Raw genomic sequence first — 24,228 nt, 5'->3', positions numbered from 1 at the left:
CTATGAGCTTAAAATGCTAATTAACACATGGTAGATAAACCAGTATTTGTTTTAGCAACAAGAAATAACCAGCTTTTCTACCCATACTTACAGAATCATAGAATTCAACAGATTACAATATTAAGATAAAGTGCAGTTTATCTGAGTAAGAACTAAAGCCCTTAGGTGAAATTTTGAATTCTTTACCCCAAAAGATATATAAACAAAATTGGAATTAAATATAATCTCTTTCAGGTCACCCAATCTATTAGACTCCACATGCTCCTAACAAAGAAGTAATTACAACCCCCAACCTAATTTTTCCAGTCCAGGTTACCAACAAATACCAAAAACAATAAAGCTTACTCTTTTTAACAGAATAAAAGTTACAGAAATACTTATGTCATTTTGTCATATCATTGCAACAGGTATGTTTTTATTCAAAACTAATGAAGAAAAACATGTTACTCAATTTTACATATTTCATAGCTAAGTAAGGAAAGAAACATGGTAGGTATAAAATCTACTTCTACAAATTGTAAAGTACTTACACTGCAGTGATTCAGTACTTGCACAGAATTATTTGCTTCAACTTAATTTTACTCAATACTTACGGTGCCTACCATGTCTCACCTCATTAAGCAAATCTTTCCAATAACAAAAGCTTGACATTGTAATTTTTTAATTGCATCATTTTAGATAAAAACCCCTCCCAAATACAACACACGGTCCTGTGTAATCTTTAACAAAATTTACTAACAGCAATTAATCTCTTCTTCATGATCTTCTATCAGCATTAGTTATATTGTACTATATATAAAGCAAATGGTGCCTTGAAAGATTCTGTTTATCACAACATTAAGTTGCCTTAAACTGCCATTTTTAAAAAGTTTTGTACCTGATTTTTAAGTGTTTTTCCCCTGCTCTCATTTTCAACTCTCTTATGACCTCTAGGAGATATCCCAGTCCTTTTTACATTTGGTTACTAAACTTTTTTAAATTGTACATTATGAGGGGAAAAAAAAAAGCCTTCAATTAAGGCCTGAGGGGGTCTAAAAGCAGAAAATACGTTTTTTTTTTAATTTTTTTATTGTTATGTTAATCCCCATACATTACATCATTAGTTTTAGATATAGTGTTCCATGATTCATTGTTTGTGCATAACACCCAGTGCTCCATGCAGAACGTGCCCTCCTCAATACCCATCACCAGGCTAACCCATCCTCCCAACCCCCTCCCCTCTAGAACCCTCAGTTTGTTTTTCAGAGTCCATTGTCTCTCATGGTTCTTCTCCCCCTCCGATTTCCCCCCCTTCATTCTTCCCCTCCTGCTACATTCTTCTTCTTCTTTTTTTCTTTCTTAACATATATTACATTATTTGTTTCAGAGGTACAGATCTGAGATTCAACAGTCTTGCACAATTCACAGCGCTTACCAGAACACATACCCTCCCCAGTGTCCATCACCCAGTCACCCCATCCCTCCCACCCCACCCCCCACTCCAGCAACCCTCAGTTTGTTTCCTGAGATTAAGAATTCCTCATATCAGTGAGGTCATATGATACATGTCTTTCTCTGTTTGACTTATTTCGCCCAGCAAGAAAATACGTTTAAGACCAAAAGCACTAGGACATCTCTTTGTCCTTTTTAGTGGTCTGTTTGTTTGCGGGCTCAAGATTGTTAATTTTATTAATTTTTTTATTAGGAGCCTACAAAGGTTAGACATTATATACTGGAGAAATGGTAGTAAAGAAGACAGACATACTTGATGCTATCATGAAACTTACAGTCCAGCAAAAAGACAGACATTAAAAACATCATTACAAAAATGTTAAAAGAGAGTAGTAAGTGCAGGTGCCAAAGAACCTCAGAACAGGAGACTCTAAGGATCAAAGAAGGCCTCCCAAAGGATATGATAGAGAGGCCAGAAGGGTGATTGGGTTAGCCAGGTGAGAATGCAGGGAGTTGCATCTATCCAAGGAGATGAAACCAGAAAGTTTTAGTTTCCTAATAAATAACCTTGAGATAAATGAGGTGATATATAATTTATAATGTAGGGGCACCTGGGTGGCTCGGTCAGTTAAGCATCTGACTCTTGGTTTCATCTCAGGTCCCAATCTCATGGGCTGTGGGATCAAGCTACATCAGGTTCCTCGCTCAGTAGGGAGTCTGCTCAGAAAGATTCTCTCCCTCTGCCCCTCCCCCTGCTGGCTCTTACACACCCTCTCTCTCTCTCTCAAGATAATTAAATAAATCTTTTTTTTAAATGTATAATGTAATTACTAAACAGTGAAAATTTTAAAAAGGAATTTCTCAAGTTTCTATAACAAAAATAACTGGAAGGATCAAAAGTAACAATGGACAAAAAGCAGTATGACAGGGCGCCTGGGTGGCTCAGATGGTTAAGCGTCTGCCTTCGGCTCAGGTCATGATCTCAGGGTCCTGGGATCGAGTCCCGCGTCGGGCTCCCTGCTCCTTGGGAGCCTGCTTCTCCCTCTGCCTCTCTCTCTCTGTCTCTAATGAATAAATAAATAAAATCTTTAAAAAAAAAAAAAAAAAAAAAAGGCAGTATGACAAATGTTTTAAAAGAGAAACCATGGCACTTTTGAGGGAACAGAGTTTGGAATGGCAAAAAAAAACAGCCTCAAAGGAGTATCATCAAATCATACTGTATGGAAAATTACTTAATATTCAAGTTCAGAGAACTTATAAATCATACAAGCCACAGAGACTTCTACCAGGATATAACTGCTGATGATAGTCTGACTTATACCCAAAGGAAAGAACAGCACTTTGAAATAAGTATGAAAAGAGGTGGTTTTTAATGCTCTCAGAAGAGTGAATTTTATTTTTTTTAATTTATTTTTAGTAATCTCTACACCCAAGGAGGGGGCTGAACTCATGACCCCAAGATCAAGAGTGGCAGTCTCTTCCAAATGAACCAGCCAGGTGCCCCCAGAAGAGTGAATTTTAAATGTTTGTACAGTAAACACCACTGAGTTCTAAAGAGGTTCACAAATGTTACTCTTAACATGATGCATAAATGCTGAGAAAAAGATATGAATGTGTCTTTGAAACATAATTATCCAAGGTCTAAACCTGGGGATTATTCCGCATCAGGCTGATACATTCTTCTTATATTTAATTAAAATATTAACGAAGAATATACTTAGTTAAAAGGTTTAAATAATAATTTGAAGATCTCCAACATTCATGCAGATCCATAGTTCAAGGCCCAAATTAAAAAAAAAAAAAAAACCCACAAGAAATAACAATCTCTAAAAACATATGCTTTCATGAATGCCTACTAAAATACTAAATCATAGGGGCGCCCGGGTGGCTCAGTCGTTAAGTATCTGCCTTCGGCTCAGGTCATGATCCCAGGGTCCTGGGATCGAGCCCCATATCGGGCTCCCAGGGAGCCTGCTTCTCCCTCTGCCACTCCCCCTGCTTCTGTTCCTGCTCTCGCTGTGTCTCTCTGTCAAATAAATAAATAAAATCTTAAAAAAAAAATAAAATAAAATACTAAATCATGCACAGAATCCAAATTGCTATTCACCTGCAATTCTCCAAATGGACCTTAACATCTCTAACTTCTATGCTTTTTGTGTCCACTCTTTCCTACTTATCCCTCAAGAGTTAGTTCAAGTCCTATCCTCCAGCAAGCACTGCTGGTTATACATGCAATCTATGTTTTAACTCATCTGAGTTCTCCAGCATATACTGCTATCAAAGCACTTGTCACACTGTAAAACAATTTACTACTGACTTGTACAGTTCAGGCAACAAACTGAACTTTCTGAAAGCAGAAAACATAACATATTTATCTATTTATCCTCAGTCTGGGACATACATGGCACTTAGTAGAAGGTCAATGACATTATGAATATGAAATTATAGTAAGAAATATTTACAGAACAAAATTTTAAAGTTAACTTAACGACTATTTACAAAACTGTGACAGTCTTGAAAGCAGGAAGAAGTTTTGTACAGCACAAAACTGGAAACTGAGAAAGTGCAAATTTAACTGATAATATCTAGAATTTAGAGTTAATCTCATCATTGTCAGAACAAGTAATTTCTACTTTACCTCCAAGACATTAGAAAAAACAAAAGAAAAAAAGATTTATCTTTATCAACTGTGAAATTACTTAATTAAAATTGTAGAATTTACAAATAGTATTTGAGGGCAAATAAAGTGCTTAAATTTTAAGTGTTCACAGTGCTATAAACATTGGAAGGTAGACAAGCCAAAATACTTCATAAAAGTCTTTCAGGTTCATTTCACATAGGGACCAATTTTACCCACTTTTAAGGTCTCCTTTAATGTTTTAGCTTCAAGCAGTATGTTCATTCTTTCTGATAAAAGAACCCTTACCTTTTACAACATGCACCACTTTTTGCAATCAGTTCTGATCTTTAGAGAAGTTGGAATGAGATATATAGTGTGAAATCTAATTAGTTCTTTTAAATCTTGATAATGGGAATTTCATACTTTCTCAGAAAGCACATATGTTAACAACATCTCAAAAGCTAAAGAGCCCTTTGTAATTAGAATATTCTTTTTATGTATTACAATTTTGATTTGCAAAATTAAAGATGCTGTACTAAAAAGATGGGAACCAGGGGAAAGTACCAAGGAATGAGCATTAGTTTACCCAAAAAATAATGCAATTACATATTTTAGAACATAAATCAGTTTTTCCAACTTATCCTTGTTTCTTTCAACCTTCACTGACTGCAATTACATTTCAGAACACTCTCTCTATATAAAGGTCAAGCATTCCATAGGTCACCTTGTGACTTAAAAATTTTTCAGATTTTAAAAGTCAGTGTAAACAGAGCTAGGAAAATGCAAAATTTTAACTAGTATATTGTCAGAGAGAAAATCTTTTCAGAAAGATTTATATGGCCTAAATTTGATGTGGTATAACTAGCAGACAAAACAAAATTCAGAACACAGGGATAGCAACTTTTTTATAATTCAGCCTATGCAAGATTTAGCCTTAAATTATAATATGCCAATACATAATATAAAATGCATGAAGTGTAAGTCTAACAATAAGCAAAAAAGCAACCGATTTAATATCTGCAGTACTCATTTCTCAAGTACCACGTGAAAGTACTTAATATATCACTCTGCTGCTAAATTACAGCTAATTTCTATCTAATTTATGCACAAGAAAATATTTACCAATTCCCTACTAGTCTTATTAGGAAAGTGTTTATTCTATATCTAAATTTCCTCTCCTCCCTGAACTGATATTTTATAAACTAATTCAAGAACACTTCCACCAAGGTCAAAACATAAACCTCAGAACTCACTGAAGGATTTACGGGTCATTCTGTTTGGTTTTACTGTGTTTTGTTGGGGGGGGAGGGGTGCTGCTCTTGTTTGGTTTTTTGATTATAAGCATAGATTTTGTTTTCATACATGAATGAGACATAAATGATACATAATATAGTAAACTGAATTCTAAAGATATATTCTTTCAACCTCCAAAAAATACTCATCCTTATATCTGCACACACAAATTAAGGTTTATTTTTAATCAAAAACATAAGTTTATTTTTATATTTAAATAACTTACTAGAAAAAATCTAAAAATTAAATTGTTTAAAGAACACAAGTCTTACAGAAATATTAAATTACACACAACAGATATTGATAATCCAGCATTTCAAAACAAATAGGACTGCCTGGATAACAAAGAAATTCAATATTATTTACCTTTCCCCCACATGGGTAAGGCAAGTCAAAAAATATACCAGCAGAGGGGCGCCCAGCTGGCTCAGTCAGAAGAGCATGCAACTCTTGATCTTGGGGTTGTGAGTTCAAGCCCCATGCTGGGTGTAGAAATTATTTTAAAAAAATAAATAAATAAAAAATACACATACACACCCCCCAGCAGCTTATTCAGAAGGCATCTTTGGGAGTATTCCACATAGAATTCTAGTTTATGTCTCACTGAACATGGGACAAGGCCTGTCCCAAGTCACTGAAGAAACAGTAATACTTAAAAAGCACAATTCCAGCAATATAACACTAGAATTTATCATTTTGGTGTTCCTTTTGTTTCAAACTTCTAACTGGTTTGTAAATCACAAGTTGTTTTTTTTACAAGTCTGGCTACAATTATCAAAACATAGCTCTGATCAACTTTCTGAATATGGTAGTTTAAAAACTTTTTAAAAATCTAGCTGCAAGCTATTAATATATCTCTTAATATCACTCTTTTATCCGTAACAACTTTTAACAAGAGAAAAACACTTGAAAACTGTATTAACAATGAGAGATCAATAAGCAAATGCCAACCTGAGAGTAAATGTAGTTGTTTCTTCAAAAACTAAACAAACACCCTAAGAAAAAGTAGTAATCTTACAGATAGGCTAGGTCCACCCCTCAAAACTGGCATTTCAAGAATATAGTTTTACGTTAGCTTTATATTTAAGCCATTTGAAAGTTACAAACCTTAAAGCCTTTACTTGTCTAAGATTTTTCAAATGTATATTCATAATTAAATAAAAGCTTCAGTGTACCTTATGTCCAAATAAGTATTTAAAAAGATTTATCATATTCAATCTAAATTCCATAGGTAGAGAATGGTGTTTTATATATATATAGAATTTCTAAAAATACTTGTCACTGTCACATAGAAGGTCTTCAACACTTGATAAATTCAAACTATACATGTATGAATGTTACAAATTGTACCCAACAGCTAAGTTTCTTCAAATACATATTAACAGTTATAAGACGTATGGCATGGAAGGGCCAGGGTAGAAATTAGTACACTAATAAACCGAGGTCTTTAAAATAAGGTAATTTTTCAGTGTTAATGCTATACTTAAATACAAAAATACTTGGTTACACAAGTATACCCTAGGATTCTGAAGAACAAAAAATAAGTTTTAGATACAGTAATCCCTCTCAGTAGATACTAGAAGCTGACATTCATGAAGTGTACAAAATTGCACAGGTGAAAGCTACAGACTGTTGGTAGTTATGATGAAAGCAAATACTATACAGTACACATCTACAACCCAATTTTGCTTCAGCATCCCCAGAGACTTAAAAAACATTTCTTTGGGTAGGTTGCAAAACATTGCTTCCTCTTTTATTCTCATCACCCCCATTAAGATACAAAGCTACAGACAAGAAAATCAAATCACCAACTGTAAGGACTGAAAGCTTAAAAACACACAAAAAAGCATCTTTTTTCCAACTCCCGAATCGGTATTCATTCCACCTGTTTGTAAATCCGTACTAACATAATAACACAAAACCTCTGCTGATCTAAAAACGGGGGGGAGGGGGCAATTAAGGGTTTGAAGTCATGCTGCTTCTACCTAGGCTTGGGGCGGGGGAGGGGGATGGTACAAAACAATGGATACTGAGGGGCTGGGGGAAAATCGTTTGGTCCTGAAGCCTCCAGCGTTAAGACCTGGGGGGGGGGGGGGCAGAAGAGGAGGGGAGGAGGGGAGGAGATAGAGTACTTTTCCTCTATTTCTAAAAGCTACCGCGGAAAGAAGCTGCCACCAAGCAAGTCCAACAGGGCGGTCTTGGATGCCTACAACTCGCCTCACCAGGCAACATGCCCAAAGCCAACTCGCCACTCTTCACCGAAAGGACAGAAGAAGGGGAGAGAGTGGTGGGCTTTGGGGAAGGGGCGAGGAAATACCCCACCCCGCACCACTAGCACTGCGCCAAGGCCCCCGCCAACGATTTACACGCCTCCCGGACGCCCACGGGGCGCCCCGCAGCCTGAGCCAGGTGCCCCCGGGGGCAGAGCAGAGCAAGGCCGTCCGCCCGGCGCCCCCGGCCCGCGCCCTCGCGCGGGCTCGCCCTCACCCGGGCGCTGCCCCGGCCGCCCGCCCGCCGCCACCGCAGGCCCGGCCCCGGCCGCTGTCAGAGCCGGCCGGCTCACTCTCGGCGCCCGGCTGCGGGACCCGCACGAGAGCCGGCTCCGAGGGCCCGGCCCTCCCTGCGACAGCACCCAGGAAAGCGACGGCGGCGGCGGCGCCTCCCAGGGCCCCAGCCCCTCGGGCCTCGCCCCGGCCCCGCCGGCTCTAGCCCCCCAGGGCGCGCGGGGCCTCCCCCTATCGACAGCCAGCGGGACCGCCCGACGGGTAGGAAGGAAGGCAGGAAGAACCGACTAACAACCACCCTCCCGCCTCAGCGGCCCCGGGTTACCGTCAGGAGCCCCAACTCCGCCATCCTCCTCGCTCGCCCTCCTTCCTCCTCCTCCTTAGAAGCGACGCTGCCCAACCGCCGCCCCCCGCCCGCCCCTCCCCCACTCGCCCCGCCCCGCCCCGCCCGCCCCTCCACACACTCTGGCTCCTACCGCCCCGCCCCACCCCTCCGGCGCAGGCCCGTCACTCGCTGGGGAAGAAAAACAGGCGGAGCCAAGCATACCGACGCTGCCCAATCAGAGTGAGGCACTGGCGCCAACGACGCTGTCCAATCAGAGTGAGACATTGGCGCCAGCTTCCCTCGCTCCGCCCTTTTCCTTTCCTCAGCTGCTCTACGCCCTTTCTCCGGCCCACTGGGTGCCGCTGGCAAGCGGAGCCACAGAGTAAGCCTCCAGCAGGGTAGAGTGACAACTAGCAATCGGAAGTTACTGTTGAAGCTAAGGCAGCCATAACTGATAATGGCAGGGAGTTTCCCGGCCTCCCGTCTCCAGTGTGACGTAGTTTTCCCTTCGCCCAAATCTCACCGTTGCCCTGGGCAACAGTCGAGCCGTCTGGGAAGATAAATCTGTAAGTAGGCCCGAAAAAGGACCAAAGGTGACCAGACATCCCAGGTTAGACAACTTAATTCATATTCAGAACTACCTGCCCAGGATGGGGGAGAGGAAGAAGCAGGTTTCCTGGCCCTTATTTTGCTGGGACGTCTGGTCACTTACCTAGGTGGACAAGAGGTTAGGGTTCCGAAAATCCCTGTCCTGCCCGGAAGTTGCATTTGGCACTTCTGAATGGGGTCATGGCGGAAGGGTGGGAATAGCCAGAGCCCCCGGCACCCCAGGGAGTGCCCATTCCAGCTGGAGTCGCAAAGTGAGGTGAGGGGCCGTCTGTCCTGTCCCGTGAGGCAGCCCCCAGCTAGACGGCCCGCGGGAGACGGAGAGCCGAGGAGGTGAGCGGGGCTCGCAGCCGCTTCCGCTGGAAGAAGGTTTTCTTTCCGGGCTGGCCTGCCCGCCCTACCCCCCGCCCCTCTGAGATTCCCTGTGGGGCGAGGCCGCTCCATCGGCCCCTCGCGCCCAGCTGCAGCCAGCCGGGTCCGAAGGGGGCTTAGGCGCGCGCCGCAGGGCGGAGCTCCTCACTCCCGCAACATGGAGCTCCTGACCGCGCCCCTTAAGTTCCTATTAAGTGCTTTCACCCCGATCTCTGGAGGACGGAGAATTCTGGAGCTTGTGGAAATCGTTTTCCGTTACCACCTAGAAAGGAGGAAGGTGGTCCGCCACCGCCTCGGCAACACCTCTGAGTCTTATTTTCCCGCCTCCGGTCTTAACATTAGGGATGTTCTTCTTTTGTTTCTCCTCCTTTGGGGGCTTAAAAGCAATGACTGCATTTCTGGGTGAAGCTATACCGTGCTTATCCTCCATGCCTACATTTTATTAAACAACTTAATGTTTGTGAATATTCTTAAAAATACCGTAATACTTTTATATGTTTTTTTTTTTTTTTTCAAGAGTTCTCATTTATCTCATGTAGTTTCCTCTGTAGGCTTGAGTCAAGAACTGTAAGTCATCTTGGTAATACTGGGTTGGATGCCTAACGTTGCCGGGAAAAAGACCAGGAGAACTTTCAGGTAAACTGAAAATTGTATTTACCCAGCCAGTCAACAAGGGTGCAAACCTACCTTCTTTACTTAATTTCTTTCTATTTCCATACTACTCATGCTTGAGCCAAAATGAACAATTCTTGTTTCTTCCAAGATTAATCACTGAAGCACTAACCTTTGTGACTCTGTTTCCATGTCCTAGTTATCCTTGGAGATGTATTTCCAGATTCTCTGCAACAGGAAGTAATTTACTCTGTGCTTACCTAGCACTTTTTGTACTTCTTTTATGACCACCACTATTTTATATAACAGCTGCTTAAGTTCTTAGCTTTACTGCTATGTTTACATCTAAATAGAATGGTTTGTCTTCATCTCTGTATCATGTTATCCTGCACATATGATTTTGGTAAATACTTACTAAAAGATTGAATATATTTGGTGTTTCCCGGGTGCCTAAGACATTGCCAGCTTCAGTTGATTAAATTCAATGTAGTTCTTGTTACTCAACCTCTTCTTAGATTGCCCCTCTGAAGTCTTTCCAACATGATTTCTTCCCTCAATTAAAAAAAAAAATCATACATATAAAATGTCGAAAGACTATAATAAATATTCATATACCCTTCACGTAGATCCAACAGTTAACATTTTGCCATATTTATTTCATCCCTTCTCATGCTTTTTTCATTGTCATTAAGCTATTTGGAAATAGGTTAGACACTTGTTGTTAAGCAGACACCTCTAAAATTTCCAAAACGTATTCCCTAAGAATTATAAAGTTCTCCTGAAAAACAATGTATCATTATGACAACTAAGGAAATTAATAATTCTGTGATATTTAAAATCTACTCCGTATGTATATTCTCTCTTTTGACCCAAGAATATCTTTTATACCTTTTCCCCTGCTCCTCCAACAAAATTCAGGATCCAGTCAATGTTTGTGTATTGTATTTGGTGTTAAAACTCTGTAGCCTTAATCTAGAACAATTCCCCTATCGTTTTTTTTACCCCTGTGACATTGTCATTTTAAAGAGTTCAGGCCAGAGGTGTTTTTGAATGTTTCCTTTTTTCTTATTTCTTATAAGTCAGAAGTTGATCTAGAGGCTTAATTAAATTCCATGTAAAGTATTTTGCAAGAATACTTCACAGTATTCATACTTCACCAATAATGATTAAGCCTTTGCAAATGTAACTATACCTACCATTGTCATGAGTTGTTAGTTAAATCCATGCCACTTCTCTGCACACACACCCTTGGTATCCTACAAAGAAGAGTTAGCATTTAATCCTCCTGTCTGTGGAGAGTAAGTGCTAGTGTCCTGGACTGTCTCCCTGTAGTGAAGTGTGGCTGCTACTTCACCAACACTTGGAGCTGATGTGATGCAATCTGCAGCAGTGTACTGATGTCAGCACAGTTTCATGAGTGTCAAGTCCTGGCACCCTGAGGACTGTTGATGAAAGATGTGTGGGCCCTGCAATTCAAAGACAGATGAATCTTGATGTTATCAAAGCAGATACCAAGGCAACTGCTGGCCATCTGGTATTTTGTGTGAGTAGGATGTGTCATTTTCTATTAACTTAATAGTAGTGTCTGCTGGTGAAGTATACCAGAACCAGTGGCATCATCCAAATTCATCCAAGAAGAACAGTCCCTGTTCTTAGGCCTAGGCACAGTTCAGAAGCTAGACACCGCACATTTTATTCACATGAGTCTAAATTAATTAGCCAAATTGAACATGTTGCAACATTTTTCTACTAGCAGATGCCAGATAGCAAAACAGAATAGAACTACTATAGTTTCCAACCACATGACATATGATGTTATTTGGCATCTCCAGATGAATATTATCAGTCCAGATTAAGCTCTGCTAGCATGTGGGCAGCCACGTGAGTGAGAATGAACATTACTACTTTATGTCTGCTGAAAAACACTTTCTTTTTGGGCCCCCTCTTTCACGTTTTCTTCATGTTAGTTTACATTCAGAAGTCTAATATGTGTTTGAAAATTCATCTATCAAAAGTCTTGAATAAAACAAATAAAATATTTCATATTTTTCCTACCATTCCTGCCACCCCATCCACAACCTGTAATAGGCAGACTGAATTTACTTAAAAGGATCTAAATTCGTAAATAGTCACCAAAAAATATCCTCTACTGTCCTTTACATAAACAGATTGCTTCTGTGCCTCCCTCAGTTCTCAAAGATTGTATTTTTGTTTCTTAATACCTATTAATGATAAAATAGGGCATTTCGCATATAATGTGTTATAGTGGTTCTGTATTCTACTGAAGTTGTGAAGTCAAGTGCCTGTAGCAATGAGGATGATAAGGGAAAGAGAACAATAGGCAGTAGAGGGGACTAGAGAACTCCCCGTGTTCATCTAAATGGGACATTACTTCCCAGCTGTAGCCGAATTTTGCCATGCAGGAATATGGGCCCAGTGTTGCTAGTTTTGTCGAGAGGACCTGAAATTTGGACTTTATATGAAGTCTTCTAATTTTAAAACATTGGTTCAAATATTTTTTAAACATTTAGCAAGCCAGCAAAACATTTAACTGGATAGGACCAAGGGCCACCAGTTTATGACCTGTGTTTCTTATGTGAAAACAGGATTGATACTAAGACTAGAATCTGAAAATACTTTAGAAATGTTTTTTGCCATATTTCAGGTGCATTTATTTTTCTAGGTTAGGCAACAGCCACTTGTCACCTCCATCAAAAATTCAGGATAGATTCTAATGTACACTAAGCTTCCATTCCCTCAATTACAATTTTAAAGGTTTTTACTCTTTACCACCAGCTTAAAAACTTGTCCACATTTTCTCAGCCTTGACTTATATTGTGAAATAGATTTGCTTTATCATATTTTCTTAAAAATATATTTAAGAAGGGTGCCTGGGTGGCACAGTTAGTTAAGCATCTGACTCTAGGTTCAGCTGGAGTTGTGAGATTGAGCCCCTACATCAGTCTCCACACTCATGGAGGAGTCTGCTTAAGATTCTTCTCCTGGGGCGCCTGGGTGGCTCAGTGGGTTAAGCGTCTACCTTCGGTTCAGGTCATGATCCCAGAGTCCTGGGATCGAGCCCCACACTGGGCTCTCTGCTCAGCGGGGGCCTGCTTCTCCCTCTCCCTGCCACTCCCCCTGTTTGTACTCTCTCTCTCTCTGTTTCTCTGTGTCAAATAAATAAATAAAATCTTAAAAAAAAAAAGATTCTCTTCTCCTTCTACCCCTCCCCCTCCACGCATGCATGTGTTCTCTCTCTCAAATAAATAAATAAATCTTTTAAAAACATATTTCTTAAGAGCACAGTTTGGCAGCACATGCTCTTTAAAAGTAAATAAATATAACAGGTTTTTAAAGGAAAACATCTTTAAATAGCTCATGCTGTCTTATAAGTACTATAATGTTGATAAGGAGTGAGAATTTTTAGGGTCAGAAGGTACTTAATGGGAAATCTAGAACAGGATTATTATATTCTTATTTTATAGTGATAGGAAAATTAAATCTGGAATAATAAATGTCACACTATATTTCTAAGCACTTTTACATCTACTTTTGATTTGAACCTTGCAACCCAGAACAGATACTAAACATGCTTTTTATGAGAAAATCAAACCTATAATTCGTTAACAGATGTATTCAGGGTCATGCTAGTTAGCAATAGAGCTAGAGTACAACCCTGTATCCCATTTGAAGTATAAATGTGAAATAGATTAATCCAAAAAGAAAAAGAAAAAAAAAAACCCTCCAGTACAAGTTTCTGTTTTAAATCATACACTAGATTTTACTATCACAGCTTGTTTAAAATACTTGGAATCCTAGAATACTCTGAAGCATTCAATTTCAAACTTTAAAAATGGAGTTTTGTACAATTAGGATAAGCTGGTAAGTTTAAGATAAATTGGGGTGGCTCAATCAGTTAAGCGACTGCTTTCGGCTCAGGTCATGATCTCAGGGCCCTGGGATTGAGTCCTGCATCAGGCTCCCTGCTCTGCGGGGAGTCTGCTTCTCCCTCTGCCCTCCACCCTGCTTCTGCATGCTCTCTCTCTCTCTGTCACTCTCTCTCTCCCCTTTCTCTCTCTTAAATAAATAAAATCTTTAACAAAAAATTTAAGATAAATTAATGGAGAGAAAAAAGAATTATGATGAAGAGCTAATGGCAAGTTAGGAGTGGTAGGCACATAAGGAAGTTGACCACATTGATCCACAAAATGGCTCCTTGGGGCTCCTAACAAAGATCAAATATTGGACTAAGAAGACTTTAGTGTGACCTAGGAGGACAGTTTTAAAAACATCCAAATCCTGTTCTAAACATTTTTAGAAACAAAGAGTTGGCATTGACATTCACAGTATGTTTCATTTTGATATTTCTTTTCTTTTTTAAGCTTGTATTTTTTTAAGTAATCTCTACACTCAGTGTGGGGCTCAAACTGCATGCTCTACTGACTGAGCCAGCCAAATGCCCCTCATTTCGGTATTTCTAACCCATATGTATATGCTTTGAGTTACCATGAATGAAATTTGGATTTTAGTAATCTATCCCCCTTCTCTGTCTTCCCCCTATAAGATGATAGCCTACATTTTCCAGATGGCTAGATGAAAATAGTGTACCATCTAAAGCTGACAGTCTTTTTTGGCTTTTTGACCCATGATCTTGGTCTTATCAGTATGTTCTCATATAAACTAATCTGCCAGAGGAAAAAATGCAAAACTTGTAAGCTTTTAAAGTGTTGCATATTTCTAATTAAGCTTGAGATTTTAAAGTTCCAGTGGCATCTTCTTTTAAAAATAATACTAATGCTATAATAAAATCCACAGACAAAAAAACAGTATTTTTTGCTACTAAGAGATTTCTTCAGGATAGTATCAAACATGACAATTGGGAATGCTGAACCCTCAAATTAAGGAGAAAGAAATCGAGAAATAGAAAAACATGTTGGTTAAAGCTATAGTAAAGAGAAAAAAATGCAGTGCTTTTGTCAATATGCTGCACTTACATGTTTATCCTGAGATTTACTCTTTGACTAATATTTTATGTTCCTCCTCCTTTGCAGGGGTCATTAGTGGCTTAAAACTGCCCATTTCAGTAGAAACTGAGGATGCCATGTTACTTTAACCTTCATTGGCTTCTACATACCATAATCTACTATCCTCTTATCTAATATATTCTTAAATGTTCATGTTCCTGCAGTGGGGCTCCGTACTAAATCCATGTAGGGTCTTTAGGCCAGTCCTACAGATGCAACACAGAGAAAACTGAAGAGACCAAGGCTTTGGAGTCAGGCAGACATGAATTCAAATCCTGTTTCTTCACTTACCGATTATGTGATGTTTGACAAAATAACTTTTCCTAGACCTGGTTTTAGTTAAATTTAGTATATGTATATATGTATTAGGAGATGCCGTGGGAGGTGGGTAAATGGCTAATTCAATTCTAAAATCACCTCTTAGGGTAAAAGTTGTTTATTTTCAGAATTACTGTAGAAAATCCCTTAAAATATCTGTATAGTTAAAGTAGATGATTTGGTACTAAAACACTGTGCTGTTATTGTTATTCTTTTTGTTTGTTTTATTTGACAGAGAGAGACACAAGGAGAGAAGGAACACAAGCAGGGGGAGTGGGAGAGGGAGACGCAGGCCTCCCGCTGAGCAGGGAGCCCAACGCAGGGCTCAATCCCAGGACCCTGGGATCGTGACCTGAGCTGAAGGCAGACGCCTAACAACTGAGCCACCCAGGCACCCCTGTTATTGTTGTTCTTAAGCAAACTAAAATTTAAGGGCCACTATGCTAGACTAAAGGAAAGAAGCTAAAATAGATTCCTGGGCATTGAAACTGTTCTTCCTGGGGCGCCTGGGTGGCTCAGTTGTTAAGCGTCTGCCTTCGGCTCAGGTCATGATCCCAGGGTCCTGGGATCGAGCCCCACATCGGGCTCCCTGCTCCGCGGGGAAGCCTGCTTCTCCCTCTCCCACTCCCCCTGCTTGTGTTCCCTCTCTCACTGTGTCTCTCTCTGTCAAATAAATAAAATCTTAAAAAAAAAAAAAAGATGACCTATAAGGCAAAGGGGATGGGTGGAGAATTCTAAGTGTTCCTGCTTGCCTATAAGGTTTTCTCCACTCTGTTTTAATAATTAGCCTCTATAACTTTAATACATATCAATAAACTTCTTTTTTCTAAGAATCTAATTTTATGACAATATTGTAACGGTTTATCTTTAAGAATCATTGATATCCATTGATTTCTTACCAGGTGGTAGGGACTGACAATGAATTATGAATTATGTCACTTAATATACTGTTTAAAGTCAGTGCCATTATAAGCTTTATTTTACAGATGAAACTAAGGCTTAGAAAATTAATTTGTTTAAATAACCTGATTCCAGATCCTTCTCTCACCCACTACATGTGTACACTCATCTCTTTTTACCACCTATCCTACCACCATCTGCCATCTTTCCATATGCTTCTTAGGTGATTATATCCACTTCTATAGCTTATACTACTGTACCATTGACTCTCTGGGCGTCCAGTCCTTTTTGCCTTCCTGTTGAACTTCCATACCCAGTGGTCTGTACCCTCCCCTCCTTAACCTGTACCACCTCTGTGTTCTCAACTTCAATTAGTAGCTGCATTAGCCGCTCAAAAATGTTAGCTTGAAATCTCAGTCATCCTTGATCATTTCTTTATCACCCAGAGGTTGTGGGGGATGAGGGGGAATAATGGAGGATATTTGAATCTCAACTTCTTATATCCTTGAATACCTTTTATATCTTCTCCTCTTGATGCTTGTTATCACTGCTTTTGCTCATACCCTCATCATCTTACCTAAATAATTATAGCTTCCTTACTGATCTCCTTGCCTCTAGTATCTCCTGTTTTTCCTTTTTGTCTAGAATGTGTTTCCAAAAACCTAATCACATGTCATATACCCACTCAGAGCCATCCAATTAGCTCCCTTCTGTCTATAGGATATAAAGCCCAAACTCTGAGGCGTGGCATTTGAGGCTGAGTATGAACTGGCCTTCACCTTGTCAGTCCCGCCACCATACATATATTGTATGTACCCTGTACTCTCTAGCCGTTTGCCTAGATTTTTTTCTTTTAATGACTCTGAGCATATTGTTCACTTTGTCTAGAACACTGTCCCCTTGCTACACAGCTACTTCTCTGCATAGTAAACCCCCATTCATCCTTGTGGGACTAATTCTAGTATCACATTTAGTAGTTCTTCAAAGACTAGCCACTGTCACCTATCCTAAACCAACCAAGTTACTTATGGTTTTGGTTTCTTAAGGCACAGTACACATGCTTTTATTAAAGTAGGTTGTATTCACTTATAATTATTTATTTACGTGTGTCTCTCCCTCCCCTACCCATCTCCCCCAAGTTCCCCAAAGAGAACCGGTTCTTATCCACTGTATCTCCTTCATTTAGTTGTGGCTGGCACTTATAGACATTTGGTATGTTTGTTGAAAGAAAAAATGTGTTTGGAAAGCAACATATGATCCCAAATTCCTCTTATATTAATGTTTATTTTCCATTCTGAAAGAATTAATGCCCTTGTCCTGAAAAGAGCATCCTTTCTACTCCAGTCTTTTTTTTTTTTTTTTAAAGATTTTATTTTATTTATTTGACAGAGAGAGAGAGAGACAGCTAGAGAGGGAACACAAGCAGGCAGAGTGGGAGGGGGAGAAGCAGGCTCCTGGCTGAGCAGGGAGCCCGATGCGGGGCTCGATCCCAGGACCCTGGGATCATGACCTGAGCCGAAGGCAGACGCTTAACGACTGAGCCACCCAGGCGCCCCTCTACTCCAGTCTTTACTGTCCAGTATTTACTTTTAAAACTCTGTCCTTATTAACAGATATATAGCCACTAACTTCATTTTTCGTCTTTAGTAATTATTTTATCAATGTGTATGTAAATTGTTTTGGTTCATTTTTTACTAATAATTGTAATAACTCAATCCAGAATATTTTTGTTTTTCATTTAAATTCATAAACATTTTTGGGGTGCTTGGGTGGCTCAGTCAGTTGAGTGTCTGACTCCTGATCTCAGCTCAGGTCTTGATCTCAGGGTCATGAGTTCAGGCCCCATGTTGGCTCCACAGTGGGTGTGGAGCCTACTTTTAAAAAATAAATAAATAGTAAATAAATTTATAAACATTTTTGTAGAGAAATATGGTAGGAAAGTCAACCATTAAAATATGTGTAAGCATGCAAATATATTACAATAAAGTTAAGTGGAATGGTAATAGAGGTCTAAGGAGAAAAAGATATAAAATTTCTGACTTAAAGAGTTCTTCATTCTTTTTATTAATGGATGATAATAGCTGTCAAATTTCTATATTCGAATATATTATATTGGATAGGTTTTTAAAAGACTGATGTAACAGTATTTTTAAATATGCTGGAAATTATAACTACTTGAACTTAATGATAAATTCATATGTCAATTTAGAAATGTTTAAAGGGGTACTTAGTTTTTCTATCTAGTTTTTAAAAGTCTCTGTGGGTGTTATGTAAGCATAAAATCTGAGGACCACTGACATATATTCTCAGGGTTCAGAAGTACACTTTAGTGTTCTTGTGCAGTCCCACACATAATTTAGATCAGGTATCAAACTAAATCACCCCAGAAATTTTTAACTTGTCCAAGTTGTAAGATTAATTTATGTTATCAATATGGGTATGATTGATTTAAAGTAGTAATCCTTCCTAAAGTGTCTCTCAGCTCCCACTCCTACAGCTTAGTAAATCTTTCATGACAAAGATTTGGTTTCCCTCCAAGTTCTTCTGCATTAATTTTAGGCATCCAGCTCAGTGGCTCTGACAGTTTTGCTTACTTCGTCATGACTTTGAAATGTACTATCTATTAAAACCATTATCTCTGAGACAGATTACAAACTAAAGAAACTATGGGGAAAGAGGAAGCAGATTATTTTCCAATTACCCGGACGAAGAGCCTCGAAAAATGATTGACATTGTATTCTCTAAGCATTAAAAGTCTGGGTTCTATTAGTGTAAGAATTTTACTTCTGCAATTGAGTATGTTTTCTCTTAAAATATACCTTGACAAATGTAACATTTTAAAATCTGACATAGTAGTCCATTGTATGGCTATTCCGTAATTTAACCTTTGATATACTGCTGAACATTTTACTATTCAAAGCAATGCTTTAATGAGCATTCTTATTCTTAGATCTTTGTACACTGGTGCATTGTTTTCTTTGGGGCTTATTACTAGGAGTAGAACATTTGGGTCAAAGAAAATGCATATTTTGCATTAGTAGATAATACAAAATTATTAATGGATACTACAAAATATCCCTCTAAAAAATTTGTACCAAAAAACCCCACCCACCAACAGAAAATGCCAATTTCCCTATACCTTCCCTAACGCTGGATACTATCAGGCTTTTGACTTTTTTGCAAATTCAGAAAATATAACATGCACACCAAAATGACGTCACAGTGATTTTCACCTTTTTAATGAGTCCATGATTATTTTCCTCCTTAAACTACAATACCCCCCTCAGCACTCCTAAATTCCTTTAAACTATTTTATATTCTATAGCACTTACTGCCTTACAAAATTCTATTATTTCTCTCCCCTTACTCTAGAGTGTTAAGCTTCAAAAGGTTTTGGGTTTTATCTGTTTTGTTCACTAATGAACAGTGCTTTGCACATGATAGACACATATTTTTAAGATTTTATTTTTAAGTAATCTACACCCAATGGACTCAAACTCATAACCCTGAGATCAGGAGTTGCATGCTCTTCTGAGCCAGCCAGGCTCCCAGACACATTTATTGAACTGAATGACATGGCACTTGTAAGATATACGAATTTCAGTCATGGTTGGTATGTTTATTCTTTGACCCATATGTCCCTAATGTTGCATGTATCTTACCTGTCATAATAAGAAAGTACCCTTAGGAGCAACCACAACTCCTTAGGGCACATTACACCAGACAAAACACCCAGGTTTGGCTATTAGCAGGCCACCAGGTAAAGGAAAGAAATGCTCCTTACTTCTGTGGACTCCCTGGGCAGTTGATTATCAAGACAATGTAGCCTTGCCAATGAGGGCCATCCAACCACCACCTTGCTTATTTTAGCCCTTCCCTTCCTGTTTCTCTCCTGCCAATGCTGGGGGGGGGGGGGGGGGAGCCTAGGAACAATAACCAACCCTAGTAAAGCAGACACTCCACCCAGGCAAGTGACTGCCGGCTCTGATCTTCCCCACACCAGACCCAACCCACTCCCTACCAGGCCTTTGGCCCCACACCCTTTACAGTAACAATGGCAGCTTAGTGAAACAGAACTAAGGTTTGGTAGAGCACCAAGTTTCATTGTTTTCCTGGGGCCAGATTTTGGCTGTGAAAGAAATACAGGAGAGAGAGAGCAAAGGATAGTGGCTGAGTTTTGAGTAGCTGCAGTTGCTAGTCTATAAAACATTAAGTATTCATCCACTCTTTTGCTGATAAATTTGGTGATACAAAAACTCTTAGCTACTATGTTATTTCCTTCACATTTATCCACATCTGTAGTATCTATCCTCCCTTTTGGCAGCGTATCGTGTCAGACGTGCACCAAATAAGGGCCTACTAAATATTTTCATTGTGTTATTTTGATGGAGAGACTTTTTTATTATAGCTATATTCAGACTAATGAGGGATTTGCAATGCTATTAGCCTTCAACATAATCTGGAGGGGAAAAAAGGGAAATGATTACTAGGTACCACTGGCAGGCCTAACTAACAAGAAAAGAATGTGGCAGAAGAAATTGTGTGTTGTAAGGAAACTGCATATTGCACTTAGATTCAGTTAGTGATGAGTTGCTTCATTCCTGGTCCATTCCCTATTTCATCTTCACTCCCGAAAAGATCAGCGTAGGGGTAAATTTTGATGACAAAGTTCTGGAAAACGGATAGAGGTTCCTCAGGAACTTTAGATGTTCCAGAATAGGAATTTGAACAAGAAGCTTGGTGGATAGAGCAGGAAAATTTTATTACAAATGTCAAAGTGTGTAGAGTGGGAATAACTGAGACCAGAAGCAACTTCACTTGATTATAACTAATTTGCAGTGGGCGGTAAAGACAGGCGCCATGCCAGCATCACCACTTTATAATAATAAATCTTTCTTCTGTGGTGATGTTGTGAAAGGCACATGGTAAGGTTGCATCACTATGGTGAAATATCACAAAACCGGTGGGACTGTCTGGAGAAGCATCTGTTTGGAAAAGGATCGTGCTACAAATTACAGCCCAGAACACCTTGAATATACAGCACAGCAGTAATCTGGAATGTTAACACTGGAAACAAATGTCATTAGCCAGTTGGTATATATGCTGGTATCTAAACAAAATACTCAAGATGAAGGTATTTGCTGGCACTTTAGCATATAGTATCCCTGTATTAGAGGAAAGTAGCAAACTGAAAGCAAACCTCTCACTTCTGTTCTTCAAGAGCCAGTTGCACCTGTTTGTGTTGCTTCCTTACAAATGTCAGCTGTGTCGCCAGTAACTGATCCTTAGGATGCTTTTTGTCATTACAGCAAAGGGATTAAAGTAGAAACCAGCTGTTAGCTACTGAGAAGTGGGAATGTTAGGAAATACTTACCTACTACTATCTCCCCTTTTTCCTAACTACCTGCCCTACCCCACACTTCCCAAATGGTAATTTTTTATACCTCATCCACCATTTAGGGAGATGCTATCACTGAACCAAATAGCCGCACATAAATGCTTTTGGTTTTCCTCAGCTGATATCTATTAGGTAATTATGTCTAAAAAAAATGAAGTCCTACCTAATTTTTCACAAGGGGAAAAAATTTAGAACATGTAGCCTTCCAAATTGACACCTCCACTGATTAAAGAATGTTGACAAGGTCTAGATGCTTACGTGAACTCTCTCAACTTTGTTTCAATGAAAAGACCCACAAGATAATAATGGGAAAATTATGCAAGGATAGGGTATTTCGTTTTCTATAGGAATTGTGATTTTACTTAAACTACAATGGAAATATCTCAAGCAATATGCTTTGTTAATTCATTCTTGAATATTAATAACTGATTTCTCATTGAAGGAAAAAACTTAGCTGTATCCAACAATTCAGATATGGCGGAAGTGAAGTCAATGTTCCGGGAAGTTCTTCCAAAACAAGGTATCTAAATCACAAATACTTAGGTCACAGAATATTAATAGGGACCAAAATACAAAGTAGTAGGCATGACACACAGCAGCAGGCTCGATAGCCAAACATCTGTAACTATTTTGTATCCTGTATGCCACATTTACTGTCCACTTTTACTAGGTTTCTTTTAGGAGTAGATTATAAAGAACTCATCCTTTTTTTCCCCAGTAAAAAGATGACAAATGAAGCACTGTTTCTTAAACCTAGAAATCCCGTTATACTCAAATTTGCAGATTAAAATATGAAATTTTCAGTGAAAAAATAGTACTGTAATTCACTAATGTTAAATAAGGTCTGAAAGTGGGGAGAAAGAAACCTAAGTCAAGCAATTGTTAAAGGCTGATGGTTTAAGTTAAACATTCATGTTAATGAATATTCATTACTATTAATACCATACTTTCACTATGTAAGTATTCGTATGCACTATGTATTCTCCCAAATCTTTTTGCAGACTAGACATCTGATACAAAATGTTGTGTGTCTCATAGGTAGCTTAGAATCTTAGGTAGGAAGTTCAAAATGTCATCCTTATGAACTCCCTAGAATTAAATGTTGATATATTTGAAATAACTGAAAACAAGAGTTTTCATTAACAATGGATTAATTCTTTTAGACCTTCATTCTAGCTGCAAATCCAAACCACCATACAACTGGGCCATCTCACTAAATTCCTTCTTTTTAAACTTAGGGCAGTTGTCAGTGGAAGATATAACCACAATGGTGCTGTGTAAACCCAAACTTTTGCCCTTAAAATCTCTGACTCTGGAAAAACTGGAGAAAATGCAGCAAGCAGCCCAGGATACGATTCGCCAACAAGAAATGGCAGAAAAGGAACAACAGCAAATAACTCACTGAATGGTAACTTTGCACTTCTACAGAATACCCTGCATTACTATTAACAATAGCTAGACAATAACTTGCATCTGTATACTGAAGATGGTGTGTGTTAATAAAACTGATAGTGCTTATAAAATAAAAATACCCAAGACTAATGAAACCTGTGAATTTAGACACTCTGGTTTATATTGAACATGAGCAATTAAAAAACTGAACCCAAATTTTATTGTTTTTTTTTTTTTTACCCAAGTTTTTAGAACTGTAAATTACTGTTTCACCATTCCTATTACTGTTAAGACTCAGATAACATTCTTAGGCACAAGTGACTAAATGCAACTTTTATATTCAGATAATCGTTACATGTTTATTAAAAACAACTTGAAGATACATTCTAATCTCGTACAAAGCGTTTTGGGGCTTTTACATTATTATCTAATTTTAAAACTTATGAATTTTGTGTTTCATATTTAAGGCTATTTTGCCTGACCAACTGGTCCTACCAGTAATGACAAGACTGTATTTCTTAAACAAATATGATTTTTAAGAAACCTTCACTTATCAAGTAGTCCCCTGAGCTTTTAATGATAATTGACTTTAAGGACTAAAGAATTACCGGGCTATCTTTATCATCCAGGTATCAAACACAATTAAAACCCTAAAAATAGAAAAAAATATGGACTTGAAAGAGCCCATGAGATAAATATGAACATTAAATTTGGGGTTTCAGTTCTAAGAGACTGCCTAAACCTGTAATGGGCATATTCCTAAGAATATGTTTGTTAATCTGAATATAATTCTTGGCTGGTTGCTACAATCAATAATAGACAATTTAAATTAGCATAGACTTGGAGGCCTTGCTGAGTAATTAGGCTCTGCCAAAGAGGTTAGAAATGTGATCATTCTTTAGAGAACTATTATTAAACTGATAAGAACAGAACTATTATTTATTGGTAGCTACTATCTTCTCAGACACTGGATAAATGTAAAAACTTTTTGAGACTCTGAAGAATAACTTTTTGTAACATAAACATTAGTTGGTAACAGAACTTAAGAATGATGAAACGTATTATATTTTAAAAATATCACTGAGCTTTAGAGAAGATCAAAAAACAAGTATGTATGCATTTCCCACAGATAATATTAAAAGAATTTACTACTGTACTTTTGATTTAAAAGTTTGCAAAGAACAAAATTTAAATTCACTAGGTTCAAATATGCTCCCTTACAGGATTTAAAATTTGCTGTGTAAAATAAAAGTTTTTAAAAAGACCTAAAATATATGTACTCCCAATAAAGAATCAACACTGCTTCACATGTTTTATTTTGTCATACATTCTTTTAAGAACCGGGTTCATTTTTCCAGTTTTGTAGAAAAATAGATGTTCCAGCCACCATTTATTTAACTGTCTAGTCTTTAAGACCAATCAATATGTTCCCT

At 38.5% G+C, this 24,228-nt stretch overlaps 2 protein-coding genes across 8 annotated transcripts in view; one reads left to right on the top strand and one right to left on the bottom strand.

Annotated features, from left to right (window-relative positions):
* SHOC2 (SHOC2 leucine rich repeat scaffold protein) overlaps positions 1-8,967 on the bottom strand; it is a 90,353-nt gene extending 81,386 nt beyond the window's left edge. Inside the window, exon 1 of one of the 2 annotated variants that reach the window (XM_032423497.1) lies at positions 8,886-8,967. The gene's annotated coding sequence lies outside the window, so the exon portion shown is untranslated. Of the gene's footprint in view, positions 1-8,173; positions 8,257-8,885 lie in introns of those variants that run through there. The other variant, XM_032423496.1, reaches the window with a different exon arrangement.
* Positions 8,526-23,975, top strand: BBIP1 (BBSome interacting protein 1). Of its 6 annotated transcripts, none has more exons than XM_032423505.1 (4): positions 8,526-8,739; positions 9,703-9,787; positions 21,846-21,923; positions 22,642-23,975. In XM_032423505.1, exons 3-4 carry the CDS (start codon positions 21,878-21,880, stop codon positions 22,806-22,808), a joined length of 213 nt encoding a protein of 70 aa, XP_032279396.1. In that variant the 5' UTR covers positions 8,526-8,739; positions 9,703-9,787; positions 21,846-21,877; the 3' UTR covers positions 22,809-23,975. The 6 variants fall into 6 exon arrangements, 5 of the variants coding, with proteins under 5 accessions (XP_032279396.1, XP_032279393.1, XP_032279397.1 ...); XM_032423502.1 differs by having other exon boundaries at positions 9,691-9,787; XM_032423506.1 differs by having other exon boundaries at positions 8,526-8,783.
* The last annotated feature ends 253 nt before the right edge of the window (positions 23,976-24,228 follow it).

Source organism: Phoca vitulina, unplaced genomic scaffold, assembly GCF_004348235.1.
Source record: "Phoca vitulina isolate PV1807 unplaced genomic scaffold, GSC_HSeal_1.0 scaffold28, whole genome shotgun sequence".
Taxonomy (NCBI): Eukaryota; Metazoa; Chordata; class Mammalia; order Carnivora; family Phocidae; genus Phoca; species Phoca vitulina.
This window is presented reverse-complemented; position numbering and strand designations above follow the sequence as displayed.